The sequence below is a fragment of the Python bivittatus genome, unplaced genomic scaffold, assembly GCF_059951505.1.
Source record: "Python bivittatus isolate LINGU-HERP-01145 unplaced genomic scaffold, Pbiv_v1 ctg000330_np1212, whole genome shotgun sequence".
NCBI classification, from domain to species: Eukaryota; Metazoa; Chordata; class Lepidosauria; order Squamata; family Pythonidae; genus Python; species Python bivittatus.
Genome location: NW_028277058.1, coordinates 60,994,178 through 61,012,620, shown reverse-complemented (window position 1 = coordinate 61,012,620; position 18,443 = coordinate 60,994,178). Strand labels below are relative to the sequence as shown.

General features: G+C 46.0%; 1 protein-coding gene across 1 annotated transcript in view; it reads right to left on the bottom strand.

Annotated features, from left to right (window-relative positions):
* EXOC4 (exocyst complex component 4) overlaps nt 1–18,443 on the bottom strand; it is a 390,468-nt gene that overhangs the window by 16,295 nt on the left and 355,730 nt on the right. The window contains exons 15-17 of the mRNA XM_088141428.1: nt 15,495–15,633; nt 10,763–10,941; nt 9,395–9,554 (exon numbers count right to left, since the gene is read on the bottom strand). Of these exons, the coding sequence (XP_087997554.1) occupies nt 9,395–9,554; nt 10,763–10,941; nt 15,495–15,633 (478 nt within the window). The remainder of the gene's footprint in view (nt 1–9,394; nt 9,555–10,762; nt 10,942–15,494; nt 15,634–18,443) is intronic.

Below are 18,443 nucleotides of genomic sequence, written 5' to 3'. Positions count from 1 at the left end.
GGAAAACTACCCTTTTTTCAAACTTACAACAGAAACTAAATGTGAAGCATAGTGTGATACTGGGGAATCTAGGGCAAATTCTTTGATTTATTTTTTAAAGCCTTGATAATAGGGGGAATGTGTTTAGAGAGGAGTACAGAGAGGACCTTGGAGAAAATATGTGGCAATTATTAGTAGGACATGAGCTTAGCCTGGGAAAATGGGGAAGTGTGAAAAAGAAACTCAAGACTAACCCACCTTGACTCTCTTTCATATAAGAGGGAAGGAAGGGGCTGCTGTTTCGCCCAAACAGGGAAAAAGGAAAAAAATCCACCTATGAAACTACTACTGGCTTGTGCCTCTGTTGCCACAAACCACTTTCTCTTCCAATTCTGGCGCAGCTTGGTAACTCTTGTAAGCTGTTTGTTTGTCTTACAATGACCAGTAAAATACATAATGCAATTCCTGTTTTCTTAAAGCCTGACACTGGTCTGTATATCTGGCATGTAAGGTATAGGCTGCTGAAGTTTCGGTTTTTATAGCATATCTGACTTCATTCCATGTTTAGACTGTAAGGAAAACACGTTCGCAGCAACTTCTGCCCTATAAGAACCTCAGTATTGTTTTGGTGGGCTTGTAATTAAACTGTGGGTTTGTTCATTTAATTGTTTTAAACATTTGAGATTCTTTCTTGTAATGTTGATAGTGGGTGATGTGCATATATGATGCAGGGGTTAAAATGGAATGGAAAGATCCACCTTCAGGCATGGAAGGTCCTGGTTCCTCTCTCAACCCAGCCTGCCCCAACAGGTCATTGTGGAAGGAAAAATGGAGGAGGCAGGCTATGTATCTTTTACTTTTAGAGGAAAGGCAGGGTATAAATCAAATCAGAACAAATCAATGATCATGACTTAACTTTCAGAACGGAAGTGACTAGTGAAATAAAATGGAAGATTGCTTTTGTATTTCTAAATCTTCTCTCTTCCATTAGAACGTGTATTCCAGGGAGAGAGAGGATATTTGACTGGACATTCTCAAAGTGGAAGGGTTATGCCTGACAAGAGAAATCAGAAAGAAAAAGATTAGCAGATCAAGGTGGAACAACCATGGCACCTTGGAGGGTGCTGAAAGATCTTGGCCTGTAAGCGCAGCCGATGAGAATCCTGGGCTGGGGAGTTCCAGAAGTCTAGGCACTGGTTCAAGAGAATGACTTCAGAGAATTGGCCCAAGTCAGATGAAGAGGAGAGACCTGACAATGTGATGGAAGGCAGAACACACAACTAGCTAAGTAGAACTCTTACTACATGAAGCATGGTTTTGTCCATGCCAGAGCAGAACTTTCTTGTGTTGTTGATACCGCCTGGAAATCAAAATTTCTAAAGGAGCTGTTTCCTTTAAGATTTGTTGGGCTTTAGCAATAGGATCCTGGAAAAGAACAAGGTGAGGAAGAAGAAAACCTGCTTGGGGGGATAAGTTACTCAGAATAAAGAAGCAAGTGGAGAATAGTGACACTATATGACCAGCCAGGCCTCCATGCATTCTTCTCATCACCTGATTCTGCTAGGCTGAAGAGGAGGGACCCCTTTTCTGGCCAGGCCATGGATGGTGCTGCATTTAGCAGGTATCAACCAGTCATTTTCCTAAGGATTTTTGTGATAACAGTAGCCCAGGTTCATTCTACACAATTTTAGTTGGGGTTCTCACCAGCACACAGAAATGCAGAACTCAACCCCCTCCATAGCAGTAAGAACTCCACCACACCCCACTTTCATCAAAAACCCACCAGGAAACAAAACACAGTACTGAAAGACCCCCAAGGACTACCACAATGATACTCCCGTACGTAAGAAAGATATCAGAACACACACCAGCAGATTATTCTAGCCAGTAGGTCTGACCATGGCCCACATACCCACAAAAGCTCTACAAAGAATCCTGTGGAAACCTAAAGAAGACCCTTCCCCAAAGGAAAGAACCAATTTCATATAGAAAATCAGCTCTCTGAGTTGCAGCCAGGGCTACGTAAAGAAGCAAGAGCAGAGGGACCTAAAGGCCACCCAGACCCTCAGACTGGACCACACGTTCCACTGAGAAAATACCAAATAACTGTCCATGCCAACAGGAGAAGAACCAAGAATTCCTGGAGGTCTGGCACTCCAACATAGGAGCCATCAACAGATAATGGAACTGGATATGGTCTCCCACCTGGTCAAGTGTCGGATTCAAACTGTACCCAACAAATTAAGTGGTGGACCAATCAGAAGAGAGCTGGCATCATTCCCAACCACCAATCAACCAGTACCTCCCAGGAAACTTCCAATCACCAACCAACCCCACAGAATTCAAATTGCACACAGACTGTAATTCCTGCAAGGGAACTCCCACTTCTGAACCATTGTGCTAAGGAAGACTTGCTGGAAAGCAAGGCATAACAACTGCAAAAAACTTGATCTCTACTTTGGTATTGATTTCCCTAAGCCCCAAAAACCAAAACTCAAAGTCTATACAATCGTTTTCTCTACCTACAAACTGCCTCCCTTGCCAGAATTGCCAGTGTAGACCCTGAGTCATTGATACAATCAGATATTGACTGATGAGGGCACATGCTGCAGTTGGCCCATATCTTCCCTTTCAAGCTTCTGAATGGAACTGGATTTTGTGGCATCAAGCCTACACAGCTGGCAAGCTCAGGAAACAAGAACCACTTGGATTTCTGGAAACTTCTGTATTGTTAGTAGGTTAGTGCAACAGAATCTTGAAAGCCTCCCAAAGCAATTCTCCAGATCAACTTATACCCAGCGTAATTAAGCCAGAGTCTCTTTCTCATGCTCCACCCTCCCACCCCCTCCGGATTCAAGAATCTCTCCTGGGATGGTGCTGTTTCCTCCCTTAACTGAGGTCTGCCAGACATTCCATCATAGATGGATTCAATCTGATGATTCTGCCACTGCCTAAAGAGGGTGAGGGAATCCCACCAGGCTTTGATCTCCCAACGGAAACAGTAACAATGAGGAAAGGCTCAGGAAAACAGAGGGGGTTTTCAGGCCTAATCCGTCGCAGTTGGGGCTCTTTCTGTTTTTTAATGTAGGACTCATGCTAATTAATGCTAAGATCAGAGCTCAGTAGAAACAGTAGGAAAGACCAAAAACAAACAAACAAACAAGCAAAAAACCAGGGGGTGGGTGGGAAATTACATAGGAGACTCTTCTGGGAGCCAATTTCTTAAACTGCAAATGAAATACTGCCTGCCTGCCTGCCTGCCTGCCTGCCTGCCTGCCTGCCTGCCTGCCTGCCTTCCTTCCTTCCTTCCTTCCTTCCTTCCTTCCTTCCTTCCTTCCTTCCTTCCTTCCTCTCTCTTTCTCTTTCTCCCTTCCATCTCTTTTCCTTCCTTCCTTCTCTCTCCTTCCCCTTCCCTCCTCTCTATCTCTCCTTCCTTCCTTCCTTCCTTCCTTCCTTCCTTCCTTCCTTCCTTCCTTCCTTCCTTCCTCCCTCCCTCCCTCCCTCCCTCCCTCCCTCCCTCCCTCCTTCCTTCCTTCCTTTCCTTCCTTCCTTCCTTCCTTCCTTCCTTCCTTCCTTCCTTCCTTCCTTCCTTCCTTCCTTCCTTCCTTCCTTCCTTCCTTCCTTCCTTCCTTCCTTCCTTGTTGAGTGGGTCAGGAACATAAAGCAGAATTCAAGCAGACCTCATTAAAATAAGGCTTCAGCTTGTCAGGTCTTTGGCCTCCAACTGGCTTAGCAAATTTCAGGAATTGTTTCCTTCTTCCTAAGCTGGTCTGAGCACTGAGGTCCTCAGCAGAGCTTACTCTGGATCCTTCTGCTGTCAGAAGTGATATAGATGGAGACCTGATTTTTTTTTTTTTTTGGACTTAAGGAACGTTTACTCCAAAAATGCTTGCCTAGTGCTAATACTCTTTTAATGCTAAAAGGAAACATCCTTATTGGCCTAGGATTTTAGGATTACTCAGTCACAGGATAACAGCCTTACTTTGCTTCCACAGTTTTAAGATTTGAGAGATCGCTTGTGCCTGAAAAACGCTGTGCAGATGTTGAAACAAATTAAATTGATAAACCATAGAAACAAAGGGAGCAGGGTAGTCCCAAGCCCTCCCATCAAAATCCATCTAGCGGTTTCACACCAAGAGGGAGAACAGCCACACCTTGCTGGCCAGAGCTTGGCATCTTCTGAAAGGGAGGTCTGCAACAGCAGCAACGTGGAGGAATCAGAACTGGCTCCTCGCTCTTCCGTCCTGGCCCAGACTTTTTGTCCCCTAAGCTCAGGGAAGCCCTGAGCTGTCTGATTTTGAGACCGGGGCTTCCGATTCCCCCATTAAGTCAACTAACTTGGGGTTGACTCATTTGCAATGCTCCTCACCTCCTCCGCACTGCATCCCCGAAGGCAGGCAGCTGGAGACACAAAACAGGAGCCCAGTTTATATGTTGGGGGAGCCCCTGAATAGTTAGTGAGCCCCTCCAGGGAGACTCACCGGCAACAGAGGTGCTGAGGGCTCCCACCAGTGCTGGGTTTCCAACCTTCCCTTAGCATCAGGGTCACTTTCCATGGTCCTGAATGTCAAGCTCTGGTCCAGGGACATATTGAGAGCACGTGGTAGGTACATTCCCAAAAGGGCTGCCACGCCGGGCAGCACAAAACAACAAGAAGACTAGTTAGCCCTGCCGGATGTTCTTAGTCACCCCAGTGGGACCATTATGGGATCCAAAGACATTCCGGGAAATCTATACTGTGTCGGAGGTGGCCAGTTTCCAAATTATATTTTTTAAAGTTAAAATTATTTATTTGTTTGTTTTAAGGTGGGATAGGGAGGCTGGTGGGCATCCGATTATCCAGCCCTGCCCTGGGGGGTCCTTGTGATGCTGCTCAGGGTGATGAGTCCAATTTGCTCCCTTTGGCCATCGTACCTCACTGCTCCTCGCTTGAGCTGTGGTCGATGGGATGCATGTTCACGTGTTTAGTTCTGCATTTTCCTAACCATGTTTTCCAAACATGCTCCCGCTGTGATGGCAAGCAAGAAGTCGCACCTGCTGGTCTAGAACGGCATGTTCTCCAAAATGAGAGCAATCTCCAATTTCGTCCACCTCGGTGCCCACGCGCAGATGCGCCCACATGCTCTTCAGGAGAGGAAAAGCACTTTGGTGGCATCGCAACTGTAAATAAGGAAACGCTCTAGCCTCCCAGGACACTTGTTTAGGAGCTCCAAAGGCAGGCTTGATGTGAGACAGCTGCCATTTCGAGAGGTTGGATTGATATCTTGCCTTTCTTTCAGGAGCTCAAGGAGGCACACGCAGCTCTCCTGCCTCTTATTTTCCTCGCAACAGCCATGGGAGGTAGGCTAGGCAGAGGGACTGCCCCAAAGTCACCCAGTGAACTTCCATGGCTAACAGCAGATTGGAACCTGTCCAGCCCCTTCGTTGCTATGCCATAGTGGCTAAATAATGGATTAGCCAGGCTTTCTGGGATAAACCACCATTATTTCAGCTAGCACAATGTGCCAAGCCAGCGTTTCTCCACCCCAGCAACTTTTAAGATGTGTGGACTTCGACTCCCAGAATTCCCCAGCCAGCATTCTCTTCTAGAGGTGGAGAAACACTGTGCTAAGCTTTGAAGGTGATTTACGGATCACCACAGCTGGGTTTACAAGGCCCCCTAAACCAGGACCAAACGAACCACATTATGGGCTATATGAACCAGGCCTTTGTTGTCTCATTAACGGCTGTGCCAATTTTTTAACATTAATATGGTTTTTCTATTAGAAGGTGGAGCTGAGCACGTACAAATTTGGCAGAAAGAGGAGGAGGAACTTGGGGAGTTTTGCCTCAAGAGGGATGTGATGGAGCATCGAATTGGGGAGCTGCGTTCCTTACTCTGAGTGTGCTAAGCTACATGGCACCCCTCCTGTCTTGCTTATCTTACGGGTTTGGGAATAACCCTCTTCTTCGCTGTGATGAAATCGAGCACAAGTCTCCGGCTCTTGCTTGCACATGCCACCAGGTGGCAGCATTGCATTGCCAAACTGCCACTGTCCTACCTTTGCGGGTACCGTCAAGAGAGGAAAACCCTTCTGTTTGTTAAAACAGAGGATGAAAAGTAACAAAGCTGGACCATCACGGCATAAAAATGGTCCGGTACAATCTGCAATCCAGCCCCGGTGCCATCTCGGCTGAACACGTGCGGTCACGTCGGCCCCACCTGAAATCTGAGCAATAAGTTGCCAAACATCTCCATCCGAGCTGATCTGGATCCAGAACGCCTCTGCCCGTCTCTTGCCTGAAGGCTGCTTAGGAAAAGCTTCCCTGTACCCTGTCGGACGAGCTGCGGTGGAAGGAGCAGTGCTCCAGGGAATTATCCAGCACCTTGGCAGCTATGCACGTGGGCCCATGCGCACAGACGCACACGCCAGGCTGTTTTCCCTGCAGCAGGGCCCTGGCTCAGCGCCAGCGGGAGAGATCTCCAACCACTGGGCCACCGTGTTATTGGAAGCCCAACAGTTGAGGGGTCTTTCGCTCGGCCTAGAGGCTGGATTATGTCCAACCTTCCAAACAACCTTGTAAAAGTCTCGTGATGGTCTTGATGTTGCAGAAATAGCTGAGTGGCCCCTGACCAGGAGAGCCCCACCACCCCACGCAGGGAATCCCACCCAGGTCTTCCTAGTGGAGATGCCGAGGAGGGCCCTATGCAGCCTGTTTAAGGAAGGCGCTGGCTGCCTGGGGCAAAGGATATGGCAGAAATTGTGGGGGAGGGCTGTAAGCAGGCCGCCTTTTCAGTGGAAGTCCCCTCTTTCTAGAGATGCTGCTAAGTCTGGCTCGGCAAGGAAGGCAAGGTGGGGTATCGGCCCTTGGGATCCAGAAAAATACCCAAAAAAGGTTCTTCATTTACCCCTGGCTGGAATTTGGGGTGGGGGGGACATAAAAACAGCAGGTGGCATGTTTGGACTCCCAAAAACAGGCCAGGGACCAGCTAGACCAAAAGTTGTGCCAGCAAGATGCCATTTTCCCTTCCTCCCCCATTAATTTTTTTATTTATACAATGATGTATACAACACCCACTTCACAAGGACTCAAGGCAGTTTATATCAAGAATAGTAATTATGATTATAATTAGATTTTTATCTCACCTTTTGTATATGTAACTCAAGGTGGCAAACATGCCTAAGACTCAGTAGAAGTACCAGAAAGCAATCCAAAATTGACCAACAAGGCAGCCCAACTATAATCAGTGACCAAACACGATTGTGTTAAATGAATAAAATTTAAATTAAAAAAAAAAGCCACATTTGGCTCATGCTTTAAATTGGAAAACTTCACATACCATTTAATATTTGAAACGTAGGTGATGTGTTTATAATTTTCTTCTTTCTCGTTTTGTTTCTTATTCCTTAATTATTTATCTTTACTCTTGTTTACACTTTGCTTTTGTATTTTTTTTATAGTCAGCTGTTTTTTTAAAAAAATTGTTCAAGTTTTTTTTCCCCTAAGCTTGTATTAAAATAAAGTTTAAATTTAAAAAAAAGTTTTTTAAAAAGCCACATTTGGATGTTTACGGAGCATCCAAAAGACAGGGCAGCAGGGAGTGGACATGCCACCTTAAGGACACAGCCGCTTAGCCCTTCCAGACGCAGAGTCCTGACTCTGCCCCACAGCTTCAGTGATGCCAACCGCTCCTTCCACTTGGAGCTCTGATTGGGGTGCCAGTTGCCGTCGACACATGTTCAGGCCCTCTGTGTCTGCCAAAAACCTGGCCTAATTTAGTTAGCATTTCAAGGGGGGAAAAATCATTTCAAAAGGAAATGATTGAATTTGAGAATGATATTCCAAAGAGAATTGGTAATGGAAGCCCCTCTGCTGCATTGCGGCTTTGTAATTTCCCTGCATCGATGCTAGTATGAATAGGCTAAGTCAATAACAAGATCATTCCCCATATGAGGATCCAAATAATTGAAGCTTGTGAGTGGACTTTGTTCAAGTCAGACTTCTTCACCCATCTAATTTGGGGGGGGGGGGGAGAACGGGGAGAGAGGGACAAAGGATTGTGTGCTTCCCCTTCTCTCGGGTGGGACGTGGGGGGGGGCAATGGAGCACAAAAGCTTTTCTGCGCAGTCCAGACCCATTTTGATTCCTGACCCCCCAAATATCCTTATGAATATTTCATTTCTTCAGCTGTCCGTTCCTGAAATAACTAATGTCAAGATTAAAGAGACAATCAGCCGGAGAGAAGAGGCCAGCGCATCTCGTATCTGTTTGCAAAATCAATGCAATCCTCAGCGCTTGCTTTCATTAACCCCGGAGCCAATCCATGGCCCGTACCAAATGACTACTGAATTGGATCTGGATAAATTGTCTAAGCCAAGCTTTTAGCCTAAGGCAGGATTTGCAGCATTAAGCAACCTCCACCCTGCTTGTTAGTGAAGGGGAGGCCCCCTCAACCTGCCTCTGAGCAAACGGCACCCTTGTGCATGCAAGCCACTGCTTGCCATTCAACAGTCCAGATGGCTCAAGCAAGTGAGCCAAGTCACCAGCTAAGGGAGGCGGGTTGTGCAGCTCACCTGGGCCGCGGGGACGGAGCAAACTGGTAAACTATTGTTGGAAAGTGCTGTGAGGGGGCAATAAGTGTCAGAGCAGGAGCAGAGCTGACAGAGCCAGTTCTTACCAGCAGCTTCTGCATGAATTTCTGGCGCTCGCTCCTAACAGAAACTCAGTTTTAGGGCATCTGCCCAGGGTGTCTGACGGCTCTAATCTAGACCATGCATCAACACAGCGCCATATGGCTGTGCTGCTGACGCTGGGCTTTTGTCTAGGCCCATCTTGATCCTTCTGAGTCAGGTCTCCTTTTTGGCACAAGGTGCATTCAAATTCAGAGAGCACTGACCCCTTGCTTAATCTACCAAGAGACTCACCTCCCAGCCAGGAGTTCAGAGCCAGGCTGGTGTAGCGGTGAAGGTGCTGGACCAAAAACCAGAGGCCTTGAGTCCTCCCTTGGAGAGGGAAGGTGGCTGGGTGACCAGGGGCCAGTCACTCTGCCTTAGCCCAGCCCACCTCACGGGGTGGTTGTTACGAGGAAAACAGAAAGGGGGGGGGCTTGTGCAATAAAGACAGGATATAAAGCTAATAATAAATAAGTTAAATAAAGAAATAAACATTGGAACTGTCCAGCTGAAGAGCTGATAGCTCCCAGCTTCACTGTGTTACCCCAAGCAAATATCAACGGTAGGCTTATTTTTTTACACTGGGAAAACACTTAACTGCGACAGAGTGAACAGCCCTAAGTGAATGCGTGGACAGGCCAAGGAGCCAGCCCCAGGGATTCTGGGGACTAGAGACAGCTCTTTGCGCCAGGCGGCCACCATACCCCTCCCAGATGTCCCCAGCCCCAGCCCCGCATGCCGCATAGTCTCCTTCCTCCCACCTTGCAAAATCCAGGTCAGCCTCCCGTGACATCGTGATGTTGGTCAGGTTCTGCTGAAGGATAAAGATGTTCCTGCACATCTTCTTAATCCCGGATTCACTGATGCGGGTGAAGTACTGAGCCCCGTTGATGAGAATGCAGGAAATCAAGTGCCCCAAACCTAGAAGAGATGGGGCAACGGTAGCAGGGGGTCACACTCAGGTAATCAGCTGGGAGAAAGAAGTTTTAAGATCACTTTCTAGCAAAACCGTAAATTACAGTATCTGATTTTTCTCAACTGGCACAGAAAATAGGCCTACCTTTAACTTCTTCCCTGGTTAATTTCTTTTAGAGCAAAGACAAGCAACTCCTAGTGTATGTTTGCAGCTGAGCGTCCATCCATCCATCCATCCATCCATCCATCCATCCATCCATCCATCCATCCATCCATCCATCCATCCATCCATCCATCCATCCATCCATCCATCCATCCATCCATCTATCTATCTATCTATCTATCTATCTATCTATCTATCTATCTATCTATCTATCTATCTATCTAGGGTATTAGGGCACAGGACTGTTATGGTTGATGTTCATTTGCATTCTTCTGCTCAGCATCCAGCAAAAACTTAAAATAAATCCATCTCCCCCCCCCAGTGGAAACGGAGCAATGTTAGCAAGAAAATAACTCAGAAGCAAATGCTACATAAAGTTATTATTTGCAAGGATAATATATTTTTTAACTCATTGTGGCCCACAATGAGTCTTTGGGATGAACAGGGCTTAAATTATATCAAACAAATCAAGTCATTTGTTGCGCAGCTCTGAACAATGATGCAACCGTTACACTGGAATGTCCAGCTCCGAAAGCTCATTTCTGATGCCCGACTTAGTGTAATTTGTTTTCTGCTCTCCCAAAATATAAAAATGAGAAAGGGATGTCAGAGTGAGATAAACACAGATTTATCCTAATCCCCCAACTCAGGTTATGGAAATCCATCTCATACAAGGGGCATCACTTCCCTAAAAATGTTTGAGGCTCAAAGCCCCAGCACCCTTTCAGATCTCACAGTGAAGGGAACATTCGATGCACGGACCATGCTTTCGATATGCCATAACTTTCTTTTTATGGCTGGGATTTAACCAATGGGTTTATAAACACCACACCAGATGTGGTACAGTCCAGTCAGGGATATACCAACTCCAGGGGAATCAGCCCAGCCGAATGGCAGCCAATATGAGCTGATGTCTTAACCTGGTTTGACCCAGCCTGCAGTTTTGTTTCTGCACCAGTAAGGCCAGGCTCCATTGAAGAGAAAGCAACGTGGGCAACTTGACCCACCTCTCTGGGTATCCTCCTTTCCAAGCTTCTGGAAAGAAACCAACCTTCAAATATGTACTGGAACTTGTGCTGCTGCAGGCTGGCATTCATGGCTTCTTCCACGGCACTGATGTCCTTATTGAGTCGCACCACCAGGGGGTCATAATCCATGCTTTCTACGTTGGCCACGATGGCATAGTTTCCTTGCTTAGCCAAAGGAATCAGATAGTGGAAGCAGTGGACCCTGTGAAACAGAAGGCTGTTGAAACTGCCGCAAGCTTGTCCTGTTAAGCCAGCATTAAGCTCTGGGTGCCAGCAAGAGCATCAAAGGAATGGTGGAACTCAGTTTTCCTGGGTGAGCCACCCTTTAGGCACAAGGAAGCCAAAGCAACGTGGAAGATTCCCAAGGGTAAGGGAGGTTTGTGTTGTATCCAAAGGGTGCCATACTTGACTCTTCAAAATGTAAGAGTATAATTGCTGATTCAAGGAAAATCCAAAGAGACCCTCAAACAGGGTCTCCCTGGGAAAGAAAGGCAGATCAAGATAGAACTTTTCTGATTTAAACCAAGCTATTATAAATGTCCAAATCACCTGCAGTGTAAAAAACGCTTTGCCTGGTTATTTAGTAGAACTGTTTCTCTAGTAATCTATAGGATAGATGTAATTAGTAGTCTAATTATTTATCTAATTTCCCCCCATATTTATGCCCTCCCACTTCCAACAAAGGCAGTGGTTATTCTTGATGCTTCTTCCATGGCCTGATTTCTCCTCTCCTTCCTGATTCAAACTCCTGATCCCACCCTTCCCATCTTGGCCCTTGGTGGCTCAGCTCCCAAGTATCTTCAAGAGTATCTCTTTCAAGCTGAACCAGCCCATCCTCCATTCATCTTGGGTAGGGATCCTTGGGTTTCCCCCATAGGTGAGTCATGTTGGGATGAGAGAGGAGTGCAAAGTGTTTCTCCACTGTTGCCCCATCTCTCTGGAAAACCAATTCCCTGAAGTTTTGGTCAGCGATATAAAACGGGCTTCTCAGAGCTTGGGGAACAAGTTGGCAGGTTGCAAAACATTATGAACAGAGAAGACCTGCACCTTTTCCCTTTATCAAGAAAATAGATAACCATCTCCCCAATCCATCGGTGGATGGTTAGCAAGAGGATCAAGAAAGCTCTTTCTTAATGAACTTAAAGATAAATTGGGTGTGAAAGTGAGTATGTGTTGTTGCCAACATTTCTCTATTCTCTTTCTTCTGGTTAATGACGACTCAGGGAGATTCTTGCTTTTTGGTGCTGAGCAGGTCTATCAAGTGCCTGGCAGGTATCCTCCCAGATAGTATACAGGAAGACCACTGAAACAGAGATAGCTACAGACCTTTCATTTGTAAGGGTTGTTGCCTTTGCCACGGGCACCAGGTTGGGTTAGCGGTGGTTTTATCTGTTTTTATCTATTTATTGACTGATGTTATCATATTTAAAAATGGGTGGAAGTTGCCTTGGATGTGGTGGCATACAAAGGCTGTAATTAAGTTATTCTGGAATTTTTAGAATTCAGGAAAAGTTGTACCAGCTGATTCCGAATATGCAAACTGGGCTGGGTTTTGTCCAAAAGAAAACTAGGTGAGATAAGGAAGAGATCTAGTGTTCACGCTCTGACACTTGTGGGAATGTCCAAGGCACATCTGAACTGAACTGAACTACAAAAGGGAAATTTTGTAAAGTGTGTCAATTACATACATTTATGCAAATGGGCCCAATTTCCATAATGCGTCCCAATTACAGATTATGGGGTGGGAAGTTGCCTTGATTGCTTGACTGAGGCAGCTCTGAAGCAAGGAGTTAACGCGGGGAGGGAAAGAGAAAAGGCAAATATGCATCTGGAAAAGCAGCCTGTCCCCGTGGCAGGGAGAGAAGGTGCTCTCCAGAGCTGGATGTGGACGATGGATTCTGGGCCAGAACTGGAGAAGCACTGTGCCAGCAATCGTATCGGATGAGAGAAAGAACTTCATATTGTTAGCTAAACCTTAGAGCGGGGTGGGACGGCTGGGGCTGCATATCTGCTCCCCTCTGTACCTGAAGGACACGCCAAAGCCTAAGGTGAGCCAAAGAGAGTTGGCTTGATTAGCCACACCCACCTTCGTATCTGGAATTAGCAGCTCCACCTCAAGAGCTCCCATGAGGCAAGAACACAGAAGAAGGGATGCACTGGGCAAGTCCAACTTTTGGAGGGGGCTTCTATTCTAGACCCTTGGAGCAAGGTGGGAGAGGTCCTACCATAAGGCAGGCAAGATGCCCATTTGGCTGTCCAGCCTCTAATCTGGGGGATCCAGGAGTCAACCATGAAACAAGCAGGGACCCAGCTGTACAAATTGGGATCTCTCTTCTCCCTGGAGAAAGATGCTGTCCTCCAAAACGTTTCAGCAATTCATCATCCACATCCTTGATCGTGATTAAAATTAGTCGGGTCTTCTCTAAGCCTGGGAACTAAAACCTGTACTTTCAGGTTCTGGTTAAAGAGAAACCTTAATTAATCCTATTTAATAAACAAACTGCTTAGCTACTGGGGCGGGGATGTTGCTGTAGGAGGATGTTTGTTCTCCCAAGGCTGATTCCTGACCTGCAAACTGCAGTTAACCAGGAGGGGAAGGGGCTTCCGCCCTGGCCCCAAATTCCCAGACGCAGGAGCAAGACGGCTCGTGTCGCCCCCTCTGAGACCTCCACTGCCTCCACACTGATATGTTTACATTGACCTTGACTCCACTTTGGTATTAAGGTTTTCCGAAAACATTGCTGATTGCACAGCAGGAAGCGTGATTTTGCAAAATGCATCTTGGAAGCCATTAACTGTGATCTGTGGCTGCTGCCAAATCACTAAAAGCCCCCTGAAGGTAGGCCTTTCATTTAGGGAAACTGCCTGATAAAGGTGACATTCTGAAAACAGAAATAACAGCTTACTATCGTCTGTTTAAAGTTCAGATCGAAAGATAATAACAGCAGCAGCAGCATTAACCACCATAATAATAGTCATCCCTGGTGACTTTGTGGATCTCTAGCTTTCTTGGTAGCAATACAGATACTCTTCCGAGTATCATTCACCCCTGATCCTGCTTCGCTTCGAAGCCCAGACCAACAACACCTCCTAGGAGATGGTTTCAGCTGTGAAGGTATCCTTGGTGCCAGCCGGCCATTCCTCTCTTGGCGGGAGGTACACATCAGAGCCTGTGCTGATTAATTACAGCATACATTGTCACAGCAAAAAGGCCAAATGTTCTTTTTGCTGGACTTTTCCAAATAGAACATGCTGTGTCAGCAAATGCCACAGAGACATTTCAAGGCAAATAAGCAAAAAAAGAAAAAAGTTGAGTGAGTGGCTTGGAGGCTAAATCCTACTATATGAAAATGGTGAACAGAACTGGGTATGTTCACCCTACAGAAGAGAAGGCTGAAGGGAGACGTGAGAGCAGTCTTCCGATACTGAAGGGACATCACGGGGTGGAGGGTGTGGATTTCTCTCCCGTGGTGCCTGTGGTTAGGACAAGAACCAATGGGTGGAAGCTTCCTACAGGGAGATCCAAACTTGAAATAAGGAGGAATTTCCTGACCAAGAGTGCTATTCAGCAGTAGAACAGTCTACCACAGTGTTTCTCAACCTTGGCAGCTTGAAGATGGGTGGACTTCATCTCCCAGCATTCCCCGAGGGAATCCCCTCCAAGGTCCCTTCCAATTCTCTGATTCAATAAATCTCACCAACAGCCAGCAGACCAAGACTACAGCGTCTTTGTGCCCTCCCTCCCACGCCCCCGTGCTTATTTTTGTAACTCATTAGCAAGAGTGACCAGAACAAAGACAAAGAGCCCCTTCTTGGATGAAAGGTGGGTCTAGCCAAGGCCTGAACATGAGATGTCAGACAGATGTGAAACAAAACCTTGCCTTTCTAAAACCTTCTGAATGCAGCTGTGGAAGGTTCTGAGTTTGACTGGGGCACCAGCAGAGGTGCAACTGACCCTTTGCTCCATGGGTTGCTTTTAAATCAGAACTGTACCCCGCTGTTCTCCTGCAACTGGATGGGGGTAAGGTAAAATATTGGGTCTATGTATCTTTTCTCTTGCAAAAGGCAAAGCAGCATGGAAAGGGTCAATCCCTTCCTACATATAACTGCTCCCATTAACTCCAGAGCCTGTTGCAGTGACAGTAAATTCAGACAACACTTGTGGGTGTCTTCTTCTGACTACCTAGAGTCCATGAGATGGTAAAGGGCATAAATAAATAAATTCATACCACACACATACTGGGCTCATACAATATACTGACCCATCAACTAACTAAAAAGCTGGTTTCATACAACATGCTAAGCCCCCCTCCACACTCCAGAAAGTCGAAAGTTAGCTAGGTCTTTCATCAACCTGGTTAAGACTCTTGGGCAAATGCAGCTGGTGTGTATTTTTTAATTGCAACCTGCAATCTTAAATCAAGATGAGGAGTGATTAAAATCTCACATCTGCCATCTCCTGACTCCTACTCTCAGCCCTTCTTCCTCTATCTGCACTACGAGGATAATTATGCAGACCTACCTGACAGGGAGAACAGAAATAATGTATGTGAAATGTTTTTACATGCTAATTTTCCATATAATTGCTCTATATGTGCTTTATAAATAATAATGCTTTCCTCCTTCAGGACTCTGTGGATCTCGGTGATGTCATTTTAGGTTCAGAAATATCCAGATTCAGAAATTCCCACCCAACACAAGGGAAGCCCATCGTGGCAAACTCATGCCTTCCCTGCAATCACTTGGATGCCATACCTGACTTCCAAGTGTAGGACCAGCAAACAGGAGTCTGCCATCTCCTGGAAAGATCGAGCCAAATCCGTGAGGGTTTGTAAGATCTGTTCCAACACCGGCGGGAGATCGGTTTTGCCATGAGCATCTTGGGCAGGAGAAGCTGCAGTCCAAGAGGAAGAGAAATCAGAGGAGTGCTTCTGCTCACGCCCCACCCAAACTGCTCTGCTACTTAAGATGGCCTCCTTCTTAAGCGGACTGAAATGATCCTAAAGGAGCAAGTTTAGCCCTTCTTTTTCAAACAGGTGGTGAACAATCCTGGGGGATCTAGATTACAGTACGGGAATTTGTGTCTCTGGAGCAGAACATCCCCAAAGCAGCCCCCTTTAGATAAAAGAAGTCTACTTCCAGAAGTGTTTCTCCATCAAACAACGGAGTGACTGGCCCCCAAAGATCACTTAGTACTTTGGAAACGTGGTAGTGGTGAGTCCAGCTTCTGGGGAGGAAGAATCTGAACAAGCGGGTGATCACCTCCTCACATCACCCTGGTGTAAAGGGAATTCAAAATTGATTAAGTGGTAGAGCCAAACGCCAGCAATTATATTAAATCTTTCTTTCAGGCTTGAACAACCCCTGGCCAAAATGTTTCATATGATGCATGAATGAGACCCAAAGAATTAACCCCCAGGTGTTCTACTTCTGGCTGTCTACATCTGTGTGATGTCATGCATTGTGACATCCTGCAAATGACAATATCATGAGGTATGTCATGTCGTCATAGCCTGGGGCAGAGGCCTGTAGTTCCAATCACTCATAGCAGCAAAATACTAGGGAGTGCTTAGCTTCTACTCCCACTTCGGTATTTCAGATGGCTCTGCAAAGATTTGACTCTGTGTCTCCTCCCAGTGAACACAAACTCTCTGCCACGCCAGAACCCAGTGCCTGGCCAGGCTTGCAAATGTAAAACACCAAAATTAACAAACCGATTTGGTAAGATGTTACCAAAATATGCACTAGAAGATGTCTAGCAGAGGTGCCTAAGATGTGGCTTTTATGTAGCCAGTTACAACCAAAGGTACCTGCCAGGATAACTTTACAGTAAGAAGTTCTTTTTCTTGCTATGGTCAGTCAACACGCTAGCACATAACCCCAGTGGACAAACTCTTCTGTTTCCCCGTCACATGAAGCCACAACCAGGCAGATCATACTACTGCTTAGTGGGGAATCTCAGCTTGTTTCGGAGGAAGAACTATTTTAAAAAACCAGGGTTTCTAACTTGTGGGAAGTTATTTGCGAAGTTGTACTATTAGTTTAAAGTAGCAATGACAATGTGATGAATAGAACATGGGGAGACAGTTCACCTAACAGTGCATTTAATTTATTGGAAGAATGGCGAGAGAAAAAGCGCTGCAGTTTTTTGTTTTGTTTTTTTAAACATTTTTATGGCAGTTAGTTTATGGGTCCCTCATACTTCACCAGAATTTATGATATGCAACCAGGAGTCATGGCAAGTGAAATGCAACAAAATCTAGACGGGGAGGAAAATTAACTCATTTTGAAGCCTCACGTAGAAATAGGAAGAGAGTCAGGATGGGAAACTTCTGTTTTGCAAATCTATTTCTCACGACTACATGTTGAAGATGGCATCGTGCACACGTGCTGTTCTGTCCTCGGATACAAAGGGAAGTTCTTTGTAAAGTTCTTCCAAACCTATGTCAGAGGTAAGATGATAGTTTGGGAAATGCAGAGTTCATTTAACGGATCAAGAGGGAAATCATAAACCTAGCTTTTTCCATTCCACACTTTTACATGAATTCCAGAATGGGGGGCGGGGGGTTCTAAAGGGAAGATGTTAAGTGTTAATTTAATATTTGGTCCTCCACCCTCTGGAGAACAGTTGCAGTGAAATGGCTTGGGCATAACTCCCAGACCCATCCTGGGGCTCCTTCTTGTCCTGGTAAATTGGATGAACAAAGTTGGGGAAGCTTCAGGAAACATCCAGATCCTGGGATTCATGGTGGTGCAACAGAGAGTCTGATCTGTCCTAATCCAAACCAGGTTTGAGCCTTACAAATGAGTATGCCAGCTTGGGGCTAAATCCAGAATAAATGTGGATGGATTTCCACAGACCAACTTCACACATCATACTAAGCTGTGATTTGTTCAACCATAGTTTACTGAAAACAGCTACAGTTTACTGCAGTGTTTCTCAACCTCAGCAACTTTAAGACGAGTGGACTTCAACTCCCAGAATTCCCCAGCCAGCATGGCTGGCTGGGGAATTCTGGGAGTTGAACTCCACCCGTCTTAAAGTTGCTGAGGTTGAGGAACCCTGTCTTAAAGGATTCTGACTTGTTGATCAGGGGATGCAAAGAACGAGACTTCAGAAACCAGAAACGAAACTCAAAAGCTTGTTGGAACAGAAAGCCACGCAAACGGTCGACAACTATTGTGGGAAAACCAGTGACCCATTTTGTGGAGAAGAACCCGGGACACTCTCAGTGCTTGAAGAGTTATGGAAGCAAAACCATTGGGGGGTTTAGATCAGTGTTTTTCAAACTTGGCAGCTTTAAGATGTGTGGACTTCTGGGAGTTGAAGTCCACACATCTTAAAGTTGCCGAGTTTGAAAAACACTGGTTTAGATTCTATGGCAGTGCAACGCAGAGTGAACGGCGAGAGGTTTTAAACATATAACTTAAGCCAAGTTAGAAGCTGCAGTCGCCTTCCTGCCTGATTATTCCATGGACAGGTCTGAAATAATACAAACGTGGTTTGCCGTTGCCTTCTTTCCGAGTGTCTTTTTGACTTCCTAACCCTGGGATCTCCTACTTTCCACCCATTGAGTATCAACCAATTCTGGCCCATAGCTAGGATCTACAGGAGTTCATGGAGCCAGGGCGAGTGAGTGATAAAATGTGCACGATGACATCGAGACAACCCCTTTGCCCTTATGTACTAGTGAACGGGTGAAG